Source organism: Molossus molossus, unplaced genomic scaffold (genome assembly GCF_014108415.1).
Source record: "Molossus molossus isolate mMolMol1 unplaced genomic scaffold, mMolMol1.p scaffold_m16_p_8, whole genome shotgun sequence".
Classification (NCBI taxonomy): Eukaryota; Metazoa; Chordata; class Mammalia; order Chiroptera; family Molossidae; genus Molossus; species Molossus molossus.
The window spans coordinates 73,126,328-73,148,243 of record NW_023425402.1 but is presented as its reverse complement, the minus strand read 5'-3'; the positions used below and the strand labels follow the sequence as shown (position 1 = coordinate 73,148,243).

The window sequence follows — 21,916 nt, the reverse complement described above, 5'->3', positions numbered from 1 at the left end:
TACTAGAGTTAATAGTTAATAAAATAGTAAGACCAGAAAGAATAATGAAAGACTAAGTATTGAAAAGAAACAAAACTAGCATTATTTGCCATTGATTCAGTTGATTCACTGAACAACTAAAAAAATTGCTAAGAAAAAAAATACCATTAATAAGTTTGCTGGATGCAAGATCAATGTGAAAGTTCATTCAATTTCTAAAACAAAGGAACAAATTTTAAGAACATGTAATTTTTAAAAAAGATATTGTGTATAACAACAAATAATACAAGATGCCTAAGAATATGTTTAATGAAGGAAGTGCATAGCATTTATAGGAAAATGACTAAACTTTATCAAAAGGTAATAAAGAAATTATGAATAAGAACATTCAATATTATAAAAATGTCAGTTCAACACAAATTTCTATTTCTTCAATGCAATTCCAATTAATCAGGATTAGCTGTGAAAAGTAACGAATTGATTCTAAAATGTGTGTGAATATACAAAAAAATAAAATAAGAAGAATAGACACAACAAACACTCCCACAGAGAAAAACCTGGAAAGAAGATAGGAAGATGTACTATAAAACTTTAATAAATAAAATAGTGATGTTGGCAGAGGAATAGGCTAAAGAACACTGGAACGAAAAATTTGCTGAGAAATGCCCCATGCATACATGATCAATTTGGTATTTTAGATTACCAGGGATAAAAATGGCTTACTATCTCATATTACACTAAAAAATAAATTACAGAAAAAGGATTCTGGAAAGATGGAGTAGGAAATACCAGAATATGTTTCCCCAACAAGGTAACAATTGCACTGGCAGCATCTGTCTGATGTAACTATCTTGGAACTCTGGAGTCCATTGAAGACATCCAAGCAGAGGCTTGAAGCCTAAACTTAATTTAGATCAATTTCAGCTCTTAGCTCAGTAGTAGCTATCATCCACCACACCCAGCCCTGTACATAAAACACGTTGCAGTAGCTGGTTGCTCATAGCTTGTGGAATCCAGGGTAAAAAAAAGCTTCAAATATCAGGAATCTGTGTTTTGATCACGAAGTGCTGCTTCTGATTGTGGAGGTACAAACACAGAGGCAGGCAAGCATTTTTGCATGTGCCTTGCCCCCTCACCCCAGCTATACTGACTTCAAAGAGATTTAAAAGGTCAGTGTCTCTTTATTCCCTTCATTTTTTCCCTCCTCTTTTGAAAACAAGATATTAAAGACTGGGACATACAAGCAATTGCATTTATAGGGAAAGTTAGAAATTGAAGTCTGGAGGACTTCAAAGGAGAAATCAATAACAATACAATCATAGCAGGGGACTTCAACACCCCGCTGACATCACTGGACAGATCCTCTAGACAAAAACTTAACATGGAAACAGAGACTCTAAATGAAGCACTAGATTAAATGAGTTTAATAGATATCTACAGAGAATTACACCCCAAAACTGCGGAATTCACATTCTTTTCAAGTGCACATGGTACATTCTCAAAGATAGACCACATGTTAAGGCACAGATTAAATCTCTACAAGTTCAAGAAGTCTGAAATCATATCAAGTATATTCTCTGATCACAAGGCCATGAAACTAGAAATTAATTGCAACGAAAACATGCAAAGACATCTAAACACACAGAGGCTAAATAGCATATTATTAAACAATGAATGGGTTACCAAGGAGATCAAGGAAGAAATTAAAAACTTCCTGGAAATCAAAGAAAATGAACACACAGCAACACAAAATCTATGGGATGCAGAGAAAGCAGTTCTGAGAGGGAAGTTCATAGCACTCCAGGCCTACCTCAAGAAACAAGAAAATACCTAATTAACTATTTAACCTTACAACTTAAAGAACTAAAAAACAAACAAAAAGAAAACCCCAGAAGGAAGGAAATAGTAAAGATCAGAGCAGAAATAAATGACATGGAGACCAAAAAAAACAATTCGAAGGATCAATGAAACAAAGAGCTGTTTTGTTTTGTTTTTTTTCCGAAAAGATAAACAAGACTGATGGACCCTTAGCTAGACTCACCAAGAAACAAAGAGAGAGAACCCAAATACACAAAATCAGAAATGAAAGAGAAGAAGTAACAACTGACACCACAGAAATACAAAGGATCGTTAACAAATACAATGTCAACAAGTTAGACAATCTAAACAAAATGGACAAATTTCTAGAAACACATAGACTCCCAAAACTGAACAAGGAAGAGACAGAAAACTTGAACAGTCCAATAACAACTAAGAAAATTGAAGATATAATCAAGACTCTCCCAGCAAACAAAAGCCCAGGCCCAGATGGCTTCACAGGGGAGTTTTAACAACATTCAAAGAAGAACTAACACCCATTCTCTTCAAACTATTTCAAAAAATTCAAGATGAAGGAAGACTTTCAAACTCGTTTTATGAGGCCAGCATAATTCTAATTCCAAAACCAGAAAAAAAGACACTACAAAGAAAGAAAACTACAGACCAATATTCTTGATGAACATAGATCCAAAATCTTTAACAAAATACTAGTAAATAGCATCCAGCAATACATTAAAAGAATTGTTCACCATGACCAAGTGGGATTCATTCCAGGGATGCAAGGCTGGTACAATATTCACAAATCAATAAATGTGATACACCACATAAACAAAATGAAAGATAAAAACCATATGATCATATCAATAAATGCTAAAAAAGCATTCGACAAAATCCAGCACTCATTTCTGATAAAAATGCTCAGCAGTGTGGAAATAGGGGAATCATATCTTGACATAATAAAGCCATATATGAAATCTACAGCCAACATCATACTTAGTGGGCAAAAACTAAAAGCATTTCCCTTAAGAACAGGAACAAGACAGGATGCCCACTTTTTTCACTGTTATTTAACATAGTACTGGAAGTCTTAGCCACAGCAATCAGACATGAATAAAAAATAAAAGAAATCCAAATTGGGAAGGAGGACATGAAACTGTCATTATTTGCAGATGACATGATATTATACACAGAAAAACCCTAAAGACTCCATCAAAAATCTATTAAACTTAATAAATGAATTTGGTAAAGTAGCAGGATACAAAATTAATGTCAATAAATTGATGGCATTCTTACACACCAATGATGAACTCACAGAAAGAGGAACTAAAAAAAAAAAAATCTTATTTACCATCACAGCAAAAAAATTAAGATACTTAGGAATAAACATAACCAAGGAAGTAAAGGATTTATTTGCAGAAAACTACAGGACATTGAAAAAAGAAATAGAGAAAGATATAAAAAAAAGTGGAAGCACATACCTTGTTAATAGATTGGAAAAATTAACATCATTAAAATGTCCATACTACCCAAAGCGATCTATAGATTCAATGCAATCCTCATCAAAATACCAATGACATATTTCACATAACTAGAACAAATACTTCCAAAGTTCATATGGAACCAAAAAAAAAACCCTGAATAGCCACAGCAATCTTGAAAAAGAAGGACAAAGTAGAAGGGATCACAATACTGGATATCAGGTTATATTATAAAGCTACTGTAATCAAAACAGCCTAGTACTGGCACAAGAACAGGTATATAGATCAATGGAATAGAACAGAGAACCCAGAAATTGACCCAAAACATTATGCTCAATTAATATTTGACAAAGGAGGCAAGAGCATACAATGGAGTAAAAACAGCCTCTTTAATAAATGGTGTTGGGAAAATTGGACAGCTACATGCAAATAATGAAACCAGACCATCAACTTACACCATACACAAGAATAAACTCAAAATGGATAAAAGACTTAAATGTGACCCATGAATCCATAAAAATCCTAGAAGAAAATGTAGGGAACAAAATTTCAGACATCATACGTGGCAGAATTTTCACTGATACATCACCTAAGGCAATAGAAACAAAGGAGAAAATGAACACATGGGACTACATCAAACTCAAAAGCTTCTGCACAGCAAAAGAAACAACCATCAAATGGAAAGGGAACTCACTGTATGGGAGAGCATCATTGCCAATGATATATCAGATAAGGGGTTAATTTCCAAAATATATAAAGTACTCATACAACTCAACAAAAGGAAGACAAAGAACCCAGTTAAAAAATGGTTGGAGGACCTAACTAGACACCTCTCCAAACAGGACATACAAATGGCCAAGAGACATATGAAAAAATGCTCAACATCACTAATTATCAGAGAGACACAAATTAAAACAACAATGAGGTGTCACCTCACACCAGCCAGAATGGCTGCCATCAACAAATCATCAAACAATAAGTGCTGATGAGGGTGTGGAAAAATGGGGACTCTAGTACACTGCTGGTGGGAATGCAAACTGGTGCAACCACTGTGGAAAACAGTATGGTGTTTCCTCAAAAAATTAAAAATTGAATTGCCATTTGACCCAGTGAACCCACTTCTAGGAATATAGTCTAAGAAACCTGAAACACCAATCAGAAGGAATATATGTACCACTATGTTCATAGCAGCACTATTTACAATTGCCAGGATCTGGAAACAGCCCAAGTGTCCATCAATAGATGAGTGCCTTAAAAAGCTGTGGTACATATATACAATGGAATACTATGCAGCTGTAAGAAAGAAAGATCTCTTATCCTTTGAGACAACATGGAGGGACCTCGAGAGTATTATGCTAAGCAAAATAAGCCAAGCAGAAAAAGACAAACACCACATGATCTCACTTATTTGTGGAATATAATGAAGAAGGTGGGCTGATGAATGAAATAGACCCAGAGACAGAAAGGAGAAGGGTTCAGAGTAGTGGGGTGAGGGGGTGATGGATGAGTTGAACCAAAGAACTTATATGCATGTATGCATAACCAATAGACATAGACAACGATCTAGGGGGTGGGCCAGCAGGACTGGGAGGAGGGGGTGGGGGGCATAGAAATATTTGTAACAAAAATAAATTAATAAAAATTTTTTTAAAAAGGAGAAAAAAAATTTTTAAGGCAGATTTTAGTAACCTGGAGAAAAAAAACAGTGAACTAGAAGAAGACATTTGAAATGATCAAGTCTGAGAAAAAGAAAGAAAAAAATTAAAGAAAAGTAACAGAATCCAAAGGATCTGTGGGACACCATCATGCAAATCAGTATACACATTGTGGTAGTCCCAGAAGGCGGAGCAAGGTGGGGAGAGTATTTGAAAAAATAAGGACTGAAAACTTTCCAAGTCTGATGAAAAACATGAATATAAATATCCAAGAAGTTCAACAAACTCTAAGATGAACTCAGAGATCCACACTGAGACACATTAAAAGCAAACTTTCAAAAGACAAAGAGACAATCTTAAAGCCAGAAAAAAATAAGCCACTCAGTACATACAAAGGATCTTCAATAAGATCAGCAGATTTCTCAGCAGAAACTTCGTAGGCCAGGCTGATATATTCTAAGTGCTATGAGAAATAAACTGTCAGCCAAAATTTCTGTGTCTGGCAAAATTATTTTTTAAAAGTGAGAGAGAAATGAGGGCATTCCCACACACACACACAACATTTACAGGTAAACAAAAGCTGAACAAGTTTATTTTTGTTTGTGTCTGGTTTTGTCTTATTTTGTTTTGTTTTGTTTTAAATGGAGTGAAAAGGAGAGAGAGAGAGAGAGAAAGAGAGAGAGAGAGAGAGAAAGAGAGAGAGAGAGAGAGAGAGAGAGAGAGATACTGATGGGAGAGACACTAATGAGAGATATTGGTTGCCACCTGACCGGGGCTAGGGATCAAACCTGCAACCCAGGTACATACCTTGGACTGGGAATCACACATGTGACCCTTTGGATCCACATGCTGACACTCTAACCGCTGGGCCAAACAGGCCTGAGCTGAACAAGTGTTTTACCGCTTGACCTATGCTGCAAGAAATGCTAAAAGGGGTCCTGCACATTGAAATAAAAGAACACTAGATGGTAACCTGAAGTCATATGAAAAAATAAAGATCACAGTAAAGATAAATACATGTGCAATTATAAAATCTGTTATAGTAACAGTTGTAACTCCACTTTCTGTTTTTTACATGATTTTAGGGACTAATACATTTTTAAAAACAATGATTAGCATAAATGCTATTATTACTGTAACTTTGATTTGAAACTATATTTTGTTTTCCACATAACTTAAGAGACTAATGCATTATAAAAAACAACTACTAATGTATGTTTTTAAACACACAATTTATAAAGATGTAATTTTGTGATATCAATAACTAAAATGGGTAAGGAGAGCTATAAAAGAGTAGGATTTTCTATATTATTGTAATTAAGCTGATATAGATTCAAATTAATGTTATAACTTTAGGATGTTAAATGTAATCAATGGTAACCAAAAAGAAAAATGTTAAGAATACACACCAAAGCAAATAGTAAGAGAATTAAAAAATTTCACTATAAAATATCAACTAAACACAAAAATAAGATAGTAATGCAGGAATTGAGGGGAAATATGCTATAAGGCATTTAGAAAACAAATAGTAAAATAACAGAAAGAAGTCACTCCTTTTCAGTAATTGCTTTAAATATAAATGAATTCTTACAATTAAAAAAAAAAAGACATTGGCAGAATGTACCCAAAAAAAAAAACAAAAAACATGATCCAATTATATGCTGTCTATAAGAAATTCACTTTAGATACAAATACATAAATAGGTTGAAAGAGAAAGGGTTGAAAAGGATGTTTCATTCAAATAGTAACCACAAGAATATAGAGATGGCTATATTAATAACAGATCAAATAGACTTAAAATTACAAAATATTATGAGACAAAGAAGGACATTACATTTTAATAAAAGATTCAATATAGTAAGAAGATATAACAATTAAAACATTTACACACTTGATGACAGACCATCAAAATACATCTTGCAAAAGTTGACAGAATTAAAGGAAGAACTCATTGTACAATAACAGTTGGAGATGTCAATACTGGAGACCAATCAGACTTGATAAAAACACTTAAAAAACTAAGAATGGAAGGGAGAGGGGAAGGGAAGGGGAAGGGAAGGGGAGGGGAGGGGAGGGGAAGAGGAAAGGAACCCAAATTAGGAAAAAAGAAGTAGTATTACCTTTTTTAATAAGCAACATATTTTTATATATAGAAAACCCTGAAGATTACACAAATAAAACTGTTAGAATATACAAATTCAGCAAAGTTGCAGGATACAAAACCAACACACACAAAAATTAGTTGCATTTCTTTACATTAACAATGAACAATTCAAATAGGAAATTGAGAAAACAATTCAATTTACAATTAAATGAAGAAGAATAAAATACTTAGAAATAAACTTAACCAATGAGGTAAAAGACTTAGGTACTGAAAACTACAAAATGTTGAAAAACAAAATTAACGAAGACACACAAAAATGGAATAATATCCCATGTTCATGAATTGAAAGATTTAATAATGTCAGGATGTCAATACTAATCAAAGTGACCCAGAGATTCATAGTGATCCCTATCAATATCCCAATGGCATTTTTTTGGAGGTAGAAAAATTTGTTCAATAATTCATATGAAAACTCAAGGGACTCTAAATAGCCAAAACAATCTTCACAGAGAAAAACAAAGTTGAAGGCATCATACTTCCTGATTTCAAAACCTACTACAAAATCACAGTGGGAATGGCAGAAAGACAAGCAGATGAATGGAACAGAATAGAGAGCCCAGACATTAAACCCTCACATACATGGTTAAATGAATTTCACTAATGGTGCCAAGACATTCAATGGGAAAAAGACATTGTTTTCAATAAGCAGTGCTAGGAAAACTATTTATCCACATAAAAAAGATTGAAGATAAACCTTTATTACCACCACATACAAAAATTAACCAAATTGACCAAAGACCTGATTATAAGACCTAAAACTATGAAACTCTTAGAAGGAAACATAGGGCAAAAGCTTCACAGCATTGAATTTGACAATGATTTCTTGAATATGACACCAAAGAACAGGCAACCAAAGGTAAATAGTCAAATTGGACTTCATAAAAATTTTAAACTTTTCTGCATCAAAGAATACTATCAACAGAGTGAAAAGGCAATCTATGGAATAGGATTTACAAATCATATTTAATAAGGGGTTAATATCCAGAATACATAGAGAATTCCTAAAACTCAACAACAAAAAAACAAACAACCCTATTCAAAAATGGGCAAAGGACAAGAATAAACATTTCTCCACAGAAGATATCAATAGTCAATAAGCACATGAAAAGTTATTCAACATTATTAATAATTAGGGGAACACAAATCAAAACCACAACAAGATATCGCTTCTTACCCATTAGGACAGCTAGAATAAAATTTTTTAAAAAAATCAGAGCTAACAAGTGTTAGTAAGGATGTGAAGAAATTTGAACTTTGAACTTTTGTGCACTATTGATGGGAATGTGAAATGGTACAACTGGTATGTTAAACACTATGGAGGTTCCTCAAAAAATTAAAAATAGAATTAGTATTTGATGTAGTTACCATATGCAATTCTTCTGGGTGTATACCCAAAAGATTAAAAACAGAGTCTCGAGATATATTTGTACACCCATGTTTATAGCAGCATTATTCCATAATAGCTAAACCATGAAAGCAACCCAGATGTCCACTGACAGATGAATGAATAAGTAAAATGTGGTGTATATATACAATAAAATGTTATTCAGCCTTAAAAAGGAAGAAAAGTCTGACATATGCCACATGGATGAACCTTAAGGACATTATGCTAAATAAAATAAGCCAGTCACAAAAATACAAAAACTGTATGATTCTCCTTATATGAGGTACCTAGAGTAGTCACAGTCACAGAAACAGAAAATAGAATGGTGGTTTTCAGGAGCTTGGAAAAGGGGAGATAGGGAGTTAATTTTGAATGACTATAGAGTTTCAGTTTTGCTAGATAAAAAAAGTTATGGAGATGGATAAAGGTGATGGTTGTGCAACAATATGAATACAGTTAATGCTACTGAAGTGTATACTTAAAAATGATTAAGATAGTGAATTGTTTTATGTGTGTTTTAGCATGATAAGAAAAATAAAAAAATCACTTATAGTTGAAATAAGAACTTAAGTGTTAAGAGCAACTTTATACTTTTAGAAGACTATGTAGAAAAATGCATTTATGATGTGAAATATACACAGATTTTAACACAAAAGATACAAAAAACTAATCATAAAATTTTTAAATTATCTTCATCAAAAGATACTATGAATGCTGAGTCACTGGGGGGTAGGATGGGGAGGAGGGGGTCTGGGGTGGGGAGGAGAAACATCTGTAACAAAAATAAATTAATAAAAATTGGAAGAAGAAGAAAAAAGAATGCTGAGTCATGCCACCAACAGGGAGAAGTTATTTACAACACATAATCTACAGGATATTAGTATCCAGAATATAAAAAAAACTCCTAAGAATCAAAGTTTTAAAATAGAAAAATTACATCTGACTGTTGTGGTTCAGTGGCTGAGTGTCAATTCATGTACCAAGAGGTCACTGGTTTTATTCCCTGTCAGGGCACATGCCCAGGTGTGGCCCCGATCCCCAGGGGGGGGCATGCAGGAGGTGGCCAATTGATGTTCTCTCTCATCGATGTTTCTCTCTCTCCCTCTCACTTCCTCTCTGTCTTAAATCAATAAAGAAAACATTTAAAAATATATCCAAGTTCACATTTTTCTGTAGTTATCAGAAACAATTTTCAAATGAAGACCATAGATAACATTTTACACTCATTGGATTGGCAAAAACTAAAATGTCATTTGATACCAAGTATGTCTGAGAATGTGAAGCATAAGGAATGTTCACACACACAGCTGGAGATACATAAGTTGATACAACCATTTTGGGAAAATGATGACATTAACCAGTCAAATTAAACATAAGCATATCCTAGGACCTAAAGTTCAGTCCTGCACATGTTCACTTGAAAAATGTTTACAGCCACCCTGGCCAGTTTTGCTCAGCGGTTAGAACATCAGCCTGTGCTCCACAGAGACCCGGGTTCTGTTCCTGCTAAGGGCACGTACCTCAGTTGCGGTTTGTCCCCAGCCCTGGATGGGTTGTGCAGGTGGCAGCCACTCGATGTGTCCCTTTCACATTGATGTTTCTCTCTCTCTCTCTCTCTCCCTCCCACTCTATCTGAACAACAACAAAAAAAAAATTGGAAAAATGTCCTCAGGTGAGGGGAAAAAAAAAGAAAAAGAAAAATGTTCACAGCCATATTGTTTTCCATGCAAAAAAAATTCCACCAACAATGGAATAAATAAATACATTGTGATATGATATTTTTATACAATGAAATACTATACAGTAGTACAAATAAAGGTACTAGAACTACATGTATTAACACTGATGTATCACAAAACCAAATGTTGAATGAAATGAGAAAGTCATAGAAAAAAAATTAGTCCATATCTATGTAGGGCAAATTATAAACAATACATTGGTGATAATAAACTGAACAATAGACAATACATAAAATTTACTATCTTGATCATTTTTAAGTATACAGTTCAATAGTATTAAGTACATTCATATTATTATGCAGTCATCACCACATGTTTAGGTATTCACTCATAAGTGGTAAACTTTAAGGAACAACAAAGGAATGATTAAGACCAAATTCCACAGAGCAGAGACTTTTGGTAGACAGGGAGAGGGAAGTGCTTGGGTGGGGGCACATGGAGGACTTCTCTCATTTAAGCTATGAGATAGGTTTTCAGCTTTTATCTTATTTTTTTTTTAATTGTGGGGGGGGGTGTGCACGTGTGTTACAGATAATACATTTCCCACAAAATGTTAGAGTGTTAAAGAAAAACATATTAAGAAACAAAATATATGTTTTATTTTAATACTTATTTAAAGCTTTCCTGTTGATAAATTATAGTTTTGTGTAATAAGCGAGCCAATGAGTGGAACATCAACAGGAGGCAAGAGTGCTCACGGAAAATATTTCAAAATTTGATTTGTTTGCATATTGACAGTTGTGTACAAAGTTGGTATAGATCAGATAATAATATCTGCCCAGAACATGGAACAGGAAGAAAAAAGGAGGATTGATTGGAATAATCAGGAGGATAAATTGGAATAAAAGGAGGATAAATTGGAATAAAAAGTAAAATGCAATCATTTGGATTGCAGTAGTATGTTTGTTTGCTATTTTAACTGTACTAGGAAGTGTCAGGTTGTAGACCAGCTACTGAGGTCTGGGTCCCTCTCTCTCTCTCTCTCCCTCTTTTTTTTTTTTTTGGTCAACTGATGATTTCAGTAGTCTTGAGTAAACTATTTTAAAAATCTTATTTCCAAAAGAAAATAAGAAGGAACCTACAGAAAAGAAACAATATGATTAGAAGGCAAGAGGGTCTGATTTATGAGGAAAGATTAAAGGAGTTCAGCTGCACAGTTTGGCTAAGTGATGACTAAAAGAGAGCATGATAACACTCTACAAATATTTGAAAAGCATATACCAAGAAGGGAGGATTTGTTATTTATCTTGGTACAAAGTTGTTGAACTCGCCATGAATGGTTGATGTTAAGGAGAAGGAAACTCATGCTATCAGGGCAACTTCCTGGTTGAAATGTATGAAATCAAGGGATTTTTTTCCTTAAGAAATAATAGTAAATCAGGACTCTAGCTAGTTAAAATGAAATGAAATTTGAACCACTACATTTATGAATAAAAACTGAAAACTATCCAAATTCATACCATGACTGATAATTATTCTGACTATCCTCTTTCCTTTTTGTTTTGCTCTTGATTTTGTTGCTTTTGTTTGCTTTTATATTGTGAGCTACTTAAAACTTTCTTTAAGTATAGTAAAAAAGTTAAAAAAGATATCCATGTACTCACCATCTCGATTAAGACATTAGACATTTGAAATGTTAAAGCAGGTTCTATAGCTCTCCCTATTCTTTTTCCCTTCCTTCCTCACAAGAAATAATTAATGTTCTGGATTTGGTTATTGTCGTTTCTAATCAAACCTCTAAAATTTTATTTCGTATGTAAATATTCTGAAGCAATAAATACTATTACTTATAAATGGTACCATAATGTATGTCTCCTAAATTCAATGAGCTTTCTTCACTCAACTTTAGGTTTTTGAGATGAATCTAATTTGATTCACCAGCCACATATGGCTACTAAGCACTTGAAATGTAGCTAATGTGACAAAGAAACTGAATATTTTATGTAATTAACAGCCACGTATTGATAGGGCTTAACATACTGCACAGCATATTTACAGATAATAACCGTCTGTCACTTACATATGATAACTACAGATTCAGGTTTATTTTACATATTTGAAGCCATATATACATATATTGGCTCTTGTGTCCTGTTTTTCTTCCTAATTATTATTTCTCTGCATCATTAAAAGAGCCTATTAATGAATGATACAATATTTAGTCCCATAAAAGTCCTATGAATTATGTAACCATTTCCTTATTATTAGACAAAAAGTCTAAAGTGTATGAAGTGGTATATTGAATGTAAAAAATTTAGTCAAGTTCAGGGTGATAATTGGAGGACTTGAAAACACATTTGGAAAGAGTAGAGACTGTAGACATGAAAAGGAGGGAGGAGAAAGTTGAGAGCACAAGGTCACTCATTTTATAAACCAATCCAACCTAGCTCTCCACCTAAAATGCTCTCCCTGAATTAATTATCTCCATTTAACTAATTTCATTGATATTTTTCAGTCTGTATCTTGATGACCTTTCAGTGCCATTTCATAGTGTAACCATTCCCTTCTGTTGGAAGCATTTTTTTCCTCTCAGCTGTCTGCCACAAATGTTCTCCTCCTTTCTTACCTCTGAATGTTCTTCAGTTATCTTGTTTAACCCTTTTCTTTTATTCCACTTTTTAGAACTCTTTTCTTGTAACTTCTTCTATTCTCATTTTTATTTTTTCCCTAGACATTTTAATCCAATCCCGTAACTTCAGTCACTATCAAACTAAGTATCTAAGTCTTCTTTCTTGTCCTGACACTGTGATGCGGCTAAATATCCTACAAAGCACAGGACGTCTCCCACAACACAGAATTATCTGGCCCCAAATGTCAGTAACACCAAGGCTGACAGACCCTAACCTGTGCGGTTCCATCTGCTTGGACCACCCTTCAGCTGTCTCCCCTATTGCACTCCTCCTCTAAATTCCCACTTGCTCTCTGTTCTTTCCTTAAATGTCACTTCCTGTGGGAAATGTCCTTAACCATTTAAACTAAGTTAGCTGCCATGACACGCTTTATAATAACTTATAATTACTTAAGATATATTTTCCTGTCACACTGTAAAGGGTCAAATCTATCCACTCACTATTTTGTTCCCTAGTACCTGTAACCCCATATATCTGTTGATTGATATCTTGACCATGGGTTTTAAAAAATAGAACTTCACTGAGAATTTTTTAAAAAGCAAATACTTTTCTTAGCCACAGTATCCTTACCTGTAAACTAGTAATGTTAACACCTATTTTCCCTACCTCACAGTTATTAATGTTCAAATAACCAGAAATATGGGGCTTGCTTTGAAAATCTCAGGTCCTGAGCAAATTATGATGGTTGGTCACACTAAGTACAAAATATCTGTTATAATTTCAACTTTGTTAAACAAATATTTTATTATCATTTTTTAAAAGTATCTAGAGCAGTTTTGAGCCCTTAGAAATTAATTGTGTTAATTTCTATCATCATCACCATAATGACACTCTATTATTGATTCAGGTATCCTTAGAAAATAGGCTATATAGCCTACACAAAACCTGAGGATGAAACAGGAGACTTGAGAAAGGTGTTTCTTCTCTTCTGTAAAGCAAGGCTCATCATACAAGTGCTGTATCAGCAGAAGGTTTGCTAGTACCAACAGCTCCACCAAAGTGGTAGAAAAAACACCTGACAGAAGTCACTTAAATTCCCTGTTGACATAAACCGTAGGTAACTGAAGTATATTTCTAATTCAATATGTTTGCACTTTCACAATTGTGTATCTAATAAAAAGCTATTATTGCATTGATAAAAAGAGCAATCTAGAGAATTTTATTATGTAATTAGCCATTAACTGCATTAAAACACTGGTGAGAAGAAACTGATCATTTCAGAGGACTGCAGCTTCATATTTTTCTTAAGATAATATGCTTGCATCATTTCACCAAACTAATGGTGTTACAATTTACCTCAGGTCCAGACTTACCATAGAACACATTGTCGTAAGCTCTTAGCTCTGTGGCACCTCTTCTTAATGATTAGTTAACTTGAGGATAATGTAGTCCTTATCATGTGCCTAATTAGCCATGCAGTCCCTAACTCATTTAGATAAAGTCAGTTTGCTGATCTGTGATTTGGTTAGGGGCTGGAACGGGGAGATGAACCTAGGGAGAAAGTGTGTGTGGGGGGGGGGAAGTGTAATGCATTATTTCTCCTTAGCTCCCACCCCCACCATACACTACCCCCCTCAGAAAAGGTCAGCAAAGTGACTAATACACACACATAATGCTTAAAACAAACCATAAAATTATGTTTGGGCTTCCTGATAACTATTAAATGTTTTGTCTAAATAGGTATATTCCAAATAGTAATTCATTCAATATCCTCAAGCTTTAGGCTTTCTGTTTATACTTAAATGAAAAGTTCTTAACTCAGTAATGGTCTGTTTTTGCAGTCACTTATATATCTGATACTAGGTATGGATAACTGAAAAATCACCTCTCCTAGGTTAATTGGAATTTGTTCAATAAGTCCACATAAAAAACCATTAGCTGCCCAAATATAACAGCTCTGACTGAAGGCCTTGATCAGTTAAGGGCCTCCTCCTAATAAACATTTATGTCTATATTTGTCAGCAAGGGTGATTAACACTGTTCAGTTTGCAATACACATTATAGCAGATATAAGATAGAAAAAATGAAAATAATTCTTACCTCATTCTTCAGCTTGCTTCCAGAAAACCTTAAAAATCAGTACATTTTCCATTAGTTAATACACACACACAGTTATAGCTATCAAGAAAATGCAGAAAACCTACAAAATAGTAATTTCATGCCATGATTAATGAAATAAATCTGGAGAAATTCATTTAATGTTCAAAGGGATCCAAGCGTATTTCTCAACTTACTAAAAAAATAAGTCTATTAAAGAAAAGTAAATTTAAGAATATTTAGGTAGGTCTGGTAAGATTTGAGGTGAGCAAAAAATACTTGATATTAAATATCTGTGTGTTCAGGCTGTATTTGCACTTTAAAATGGAGAGTGGCTAGTAAGCTGCCATTATGTTCTTCGTAATTATCTGAGTTCATTTTAGTCTGACCCAGGTGACTAAATGTATGTTTTCACCACAAGATACTTTACTTGTTTAAATGATTCATTCTTTGAGAGCTAAGAGCAGTTCTTGATAAGCCATCAAGGCAATCTCAGATGTAGGTTTAATTATTCAGAGCTCTAGAATTTAAAAAATAATAAATGTCTGTATCGGTTTCATTGAATGTCACTTCACTTGTGAATTACCTCATCCTGATGGTTAATGGCAGATCAGAGCAATTTGTTCTTTATATTCAGTTGTGTTTTTCCTTTCAAGAGACTCTAAAAGGTCAGCAGGTTTATCTTACTAAGGTAAGCTGGTATTCAAGGCATATGTGATTAGAAATGATTAGAATAAACTTTTTATCTGTGCAAAGTACTAGTCAAACACATAGATATTTAAAAGAGATTATCTCTTAGGGGAAAAAAAACATATTTATAATATCTGCCTTTATTTTTATTGAATCCACCCTAAAGACAGATTCAGCATTATAAGTAAATACAAATTTAAAAGCAATTTGACTTTCCTGAATTTTCCTTCTCATCTCTCTGGGGCATTTGTTTCACCATTAATTTGTCATTAATGATTGCAAATTATATAAATTGTACAGTAATCTAGACCATATTACTGTAAATGTCCATACAAAGTTGTAATTGAGGTGTGATGCTTAAAAGAAAACTATTTTTATTATTTTTTTAAATTTATCTTTATTGTTGAAAGTAAAAACATTTTAATAAGCAAATTAGCAAGTCTTTCTATTCAATAGCTACCATGCATATTTTAAGAAACACAAACTTGTCTTAAAGATAAGTAGAACTCTACCTTGTCAGGCCCTTTCCAGAATAAACAGAGTGGTAATATGCACTGCTTTCTTTGATGCCAATCCCATAATAATGATACCTGGAACAAGGACAGGAACAGCTCTGTGTTAATGCAGGAGTTTTCAAAGGGAAAAGATACTAAAGTATAATTGAAGTAAACCACAAGTAAGAACTGCAACCCATTGATCATCTTCCTTTCCTGATTTGTTTTTTCAAGTAACATCTTAATGTGCTGAATCCCTCTTTGATGGCAACTAATCCTACTTATGTTTTAAATATATTAAAATGGACTTCTGGCTCTTGATGAAGACAGAAGCATCACCTACTGTCAATTCCCTTCAAACCTTTAAAAAGTTGGGTTTCAAAACATAAAGACAAATGTAATTGTAGGCATTTAACTGTAGGCAGTGGAATTTGTAAATGTAGGCATTGGCTCTACACAGTGTATCTATTTGCAAATGGCTCTGTTCAATTTGAATTTAATCAATTGAATAAAAAATGTTAAGTTTCCTTTGTAGTGTACCTATTAGATGGAGAAAACAGTATGACATTATATGTGAAGACACTGACGTCATGTATTGAAATATATATGAAGCATGTAACCCCTTATAAGTTTTTTTCCTCATGTGGAATGAGAAACCCAATTCACTATCATTTTCACTGCAAACATTTGTGCAAAAATGGGGGGAAACTGTGTCATGAATCAATGGAAATGTGAATCATAGAATGTTAAGTGTTACAGAGAGTTTGTTATAAATGTGTTTATGAATCCTGAGCCTCAGGTAAGTATAGGATCTCATCTAGCCTCCAGTATAGTATATTATCCTAAATGGACTCCTGACATATTACACACCCAAGTACAAACACTACAAATGTCATACAGAAATTATTCAAATAGTAGGGGTGGCCAAAGCCTGCTAACCTCTGCTTCCACTCTCCCTCTCTCCCCATGCACCACCACTACCTATTTGGTTACCTACCGTTTTAATTTGCATTCATCTAAGATCAGGGAAGGGATGGAATTAAAGAAAATAAAGGGATTCCTGTGTAACTATATTTAATTTCAGTTCTTAGCATCTTCATCTGAATTAAAAGTGAACAAGAAATGAAGATTTTAAGTTCCAAGGCCCCTTTTCTGACCTTAGCAATAAAGAAGATACTTGGCCAAGTAATTCCACCCCTGAATGTTTTGAAGTCCAGGATGAGAATACAATAGAAGCCTACATACCATATATCTAATTATTTAAAAATATGTAAGTCAAGCAGCAAATTGCTAAATAAAGTATTCTTGTCCTCTTATCTTAACAATTTAACTCCACAATGTTTTGGTTCATGGGTTTGAACTTAGAATTCTTAGACACCTGGAGTTTCATGTGGGAACATGGTGGTGTGGAGGAGCCACCCTGCACCCCTTCTAACCCCTTCTCTTCTCAGCCCTGCCCCTTGTTTTACTGTGAGGGGACTCTTGTGAAAACCACAGCCTCCATGTCCAAGACCAATCCATATGGTCACACTCTAAACAGCTGTCCCCTGGCCATGCCTCAGCTCCATGCACACTGGTGGAACAGAACACCCTCCTGAGAATGGCTGAGAAACCCCACACAGGCGCAGGAGGAAAGCCTGAGGCTGTTTGAACAGGGAATTATCAGGCCCCAGAGACCTGGAATGTGGGTTAGAAGGGGCATGTGGTCTTTGGGTGGACGCATTCACCTAAACTATGGACTCCTTATCTCCTGGGGAGGGGAAAACTGAAAGGGGCCATAAAAGAGCCCTAAAGTATAAGGCCCAGAGACACAGGTTCTCTCCCATTAGGTTATAAGGGCAGTGCTGTGATAGAGACATTGCCTCTAATAACTCTGGGACATTTGAAATGAAGAAGAAAGAGTTTTTAAATATGAAAACAATTACATATGTTATAAGAAATATTTTCAGAAACAGCTATTATTTTTGAGAAACAGTAACAGAGGATGATCAAAGTAAATGAAGGTATTTTATGATTCTGGCAGACTAGACACAAGTTTTCAAGTCCTCAATTCTGGTGGAAGGACAATAATAACCTGTTACCCTGACAGAAGAGGCTCATAGCTGCTCAATTTTTACAGAACAGGAAATAATCCTCTGGTACATGAGAAAAAAGAACCTCTAAGGTAGGTCAGAACAAAGGGAAAAATGGAGAAAATATGAAACTTATGGAAACTCCAAATTATTGTACTGATTTTTCTCTAGAAACTAAAAGAAACAAACTTAAGTCATTAAGACCCTACCAAAAGCAACTGTCTTAATAGAAATAAATAAGGGAAATACCTCAAACCCATGAGCAGATGAGCAGATTTAGGTGTTATTCAGCCAACTATATTAGAATTAGTTAATGAACCAAGAGTCTGAAATAAGTATCAGTATTTCCTTTATTAGATTTTCGAACTAAGATACTAAAGGAAGAGTCTTTACATTAGAAGAAATAAAGCAAGAGAAGCTTGCGAATAGGGAATCTATTACAATAAAAATACAAGATATTGTAATTTTATGTTCTTTTGCAAAGCTTTTCATTATTATATAGAAGCTATAATTTAAATAACTACATTTTAGCCACTTGCCAAAGAAATATATTTATGTGTTGCTTTAAAAGTTAATAGTCCTTTATTATATCTTTATCTTCTTCTTTCTCATCTACCCTTTTACAACATGTAAAAAATATGATACCATGAAAAAGTGGCTTGCCATGCAGATTGAGATAAAACTACATTGCCTTGACAGTTGGTGGACAAAAATCATAAGACACGTCAAGGGATGACCATGAATTTAACAAATAATAAAGGACGTACTGTGTCCTGACCACTGTGTTAATTGTCAATATGATGATTAAAAAAAAAAACAATATGAAAAATCAGGCCAGGAGCATGAATGCTTCTGACATTCACCCTACTCCACAGCTTCCTGAACCTGACTGCCTGCCAGTCATAGGACAGTGACCACAACGGCCAACCTGAAGGCACATTTTTCTTTCATTTTTAAAAATCACATGATGACTACTTTTTGTAAAAAATTGCAACCTCCTTTAGGACCCAATAAATACTGACTAAAATGGATTTATAATTTCTCTTATGACTTTTAAGAAAAGGATATTTTCATTCATAATTCATTTGTTCTTCACTTTAATAAAGTGAAGGTATTATTTTATATCTTCCCTTCCAATCATTAGGACAAAATATCTTTAAAAATAGACTCCACCTACATTCAGAGTCAAGATTTTATATCTACTAAAATAAAAATGTCCTTTTTAAGTAATGTATTTTATCGATAGGACGAATGTATATGACACTGTAACCAGACACACACTGATACAAGAAAGGTAACTTGGTTGACTACATTCTAGTCTGCAAATAAAAAAACATATTCTTTTCTCGTTAGCAATACCTCATCATTTAGATATATTGGTGTAATTGAGCATGTTTCATCAATTCAGTCTTATATACATGCCAGCTGACAGGGAACCAGTGAAAGAGTGACCTCTCTCTTTTCTTTAGACATGTATTCAGTGCTTACTATGTGCCACTGCTGAGGATTCAAACAGGAAGAAGAGGGTCTCTGCCCCAGAACACTTGACAGTCTTGTGGGGGAGAAAGGCATCCAAAAAAAGAATTTCAATACCAAGTTAATATGCACTAAAATTGAAGCAATTGTTAGCAGGTAATTAGAAATGGATACTATTTATTGAGCACTTGTTACATACAAAGAACTTTATCTCAAATTTCCACAGCAACCAGCAAGTATTTTCTTCATATCAAAGCGGAGATACAAAAGAGTTGTGATTTGTTTGAAAAGACTGTGTGAAAAGGTTATGGGTTGGAAGACAAAATTCAAACCCATAGCTCCATAAAGCACTCTTTTTTTCTAAATAGACCATGCTGTCTCCATACTCAAGACGCAAAAGATAGATGGATAGATGTAGATAGATAGTTGGATGGATGGATAGATGCCAGATAGATGATAGATAGATAGATAGATAGATAGATAGATAGATAGATAGATAGATAGATAGATGATAGATTTATATCTCAATTTTACTTATAATGAGTAATGATTAAGTGAAATATAGTTTGAATATGTTGGCACTCCACATACACACTTCATGTTCTAGTTCAGCATAAGTCATATAAAGCACTGATAACTAACATAAATCATTGAGAACTATATCATTGGCCCTGGTCGGTTTGGTTCAGCGGTTAGAGCGTCGGCCTGCTGTCCTGAGAGACCCGGGTTCGGTTCCCGCTAAGGGCACGTACCTAGGTTGCAGTTTGTCCCTGGCCCTGGTCGGTTGTGCGGGTGGCAGCCACTCGATGTGTTCCTTTCACATCGATGTTTCTCTCTCTCTCTCTGTTCCTCTCTCTCCCTCCCACTCTACCTGAACAAAAAAATGGAAAAATGTCCTCGGGTGAGGATAAAAAAAAAAAAAAAAGAACTATATCATTGATCTGGATGTTTCATATTTGAAATTCCATATATAAACAAGGACTCCCTATAATAGGAAACCAACAAACATTTGTTGAATAAATAATACCATAAAAATGTTAAAATAACAATGTCATAAAGAAAATAGGGATTTATAATAGGAAATTTCAATAAAAGTTATGGATATAGTATCATATACTTAAAATATAAGCAAAATTTTAAATTTGGTAGAGATTGAAGAATTGTCTAAAATTATGTAAATGAATCTACTAACTCTTTTAATCCTACAACTAAGACTATATAAATGTATTTACCGTGATCAGAATTACTTTTCTCCGTAAATGACTTGTGCTTTCCCTCCTTGGTGCCTTTACTTTGCTGAGCGCTCTCTCCATCACCAATATTCTTCCTTCACCCCTCGTTTCTTACTCATGCCTCAAGGCATAGCATTAATGCATGAAGTTTTGTCTGGTTTCTCAGGCAAAACTAATTTCTCTGTCCTTTGAACTCCTCTCTTGGTCATTTATCCCTTATAGCTCTATACTTCGTACCATTATTATGTGTATATATGTCTTATCTCCCCTATTAAACTATAAGATTTGGAGGAAGAGAATTGTATCCTTTCCTTCATCATGTTCCCCATTAAACATTATTATAAAGAAAAGTCCTCATTTATTGGATAAGTCAATGTATCCTACTAAAAATTTATAAACTGATAAAAAAACATATTCTCTTAAAGCCAATAGTTTTTCAACAACCTCCTTCTAATACTGTATATTTCCAAGTAATTAGTAAAATACTGGCATTATACAAATGTGCATAAAGAGCATGGAATCAGTGTATTTAGGCAGAAAGAATGTTGTTAGGAATATAAATTTCTATTTTGCAATGACCATTGTAAAGCTTTAGTACATTTCATATCTAGTCTTTTCTGGAGCTGATAATATAATTTTTCTCCTGTAATCTCCCTTTTAGTCTAACTAGGTACATGTTATGATCTGAGTGATGATTCGGTCTTTGAGAACAGAGAAGAGATAACAAATGAGCAGCTCTCTGTCCTCCTAGAAGCTAAAAACAAACCTCATAAAAGTGGGGAGAGTGATTTCATGCAATGTATATATGGATTTTTCATCTCATTTGCAACATTTCATAGCACTATTTTGTTGTTAATATATTTCCCTAAAATAAATTTGCTAAGAAATATTTGCTGGAAATATTGTGACATGACAAGAACATATACTGATGCATATTAAATATTTTTAAAAGTAAAGTTTTTACTGTGGGATACCTAATTGTTTTCATTTATATACCACTACCTGTGGGTTACTATCCTGTAGGTTACTCTGAATAACGATTCCCAAACACCCCACAGTTCTTTCTCC

The 21,916-nt window shown here is 34.0% G+C and overlaps 1 protein-coding gene across 1 annotated transcript in view; it reads right to left on the bottom strand.

Annotated features, from left to right (window-relative positions):
* RFX6 (regulatory factor X6) overlaps window positions 1–21,916 on the bottom strand; it is a 59,112-nt gene that overhangs the window by 25,972 nt on the left and 11,224 nt on the right. Inside the window, exons 5-6 of the mRNA XM_036249126.1 lie at window positions 16,087–16,164; window positions 14,888–14,915 (exon numbers count right to left, since the gene is read on the bottom strand). Coding sequence (XP_036105019.1) covers window positions 14,888–14,915; window positions 16,087–16,164 — 106 coding nt within the window. The remainder of the gene's footprint in view (window positions 1–14,887; window positions 14,916–16,086; window positions 16,165–21,916) is intronic.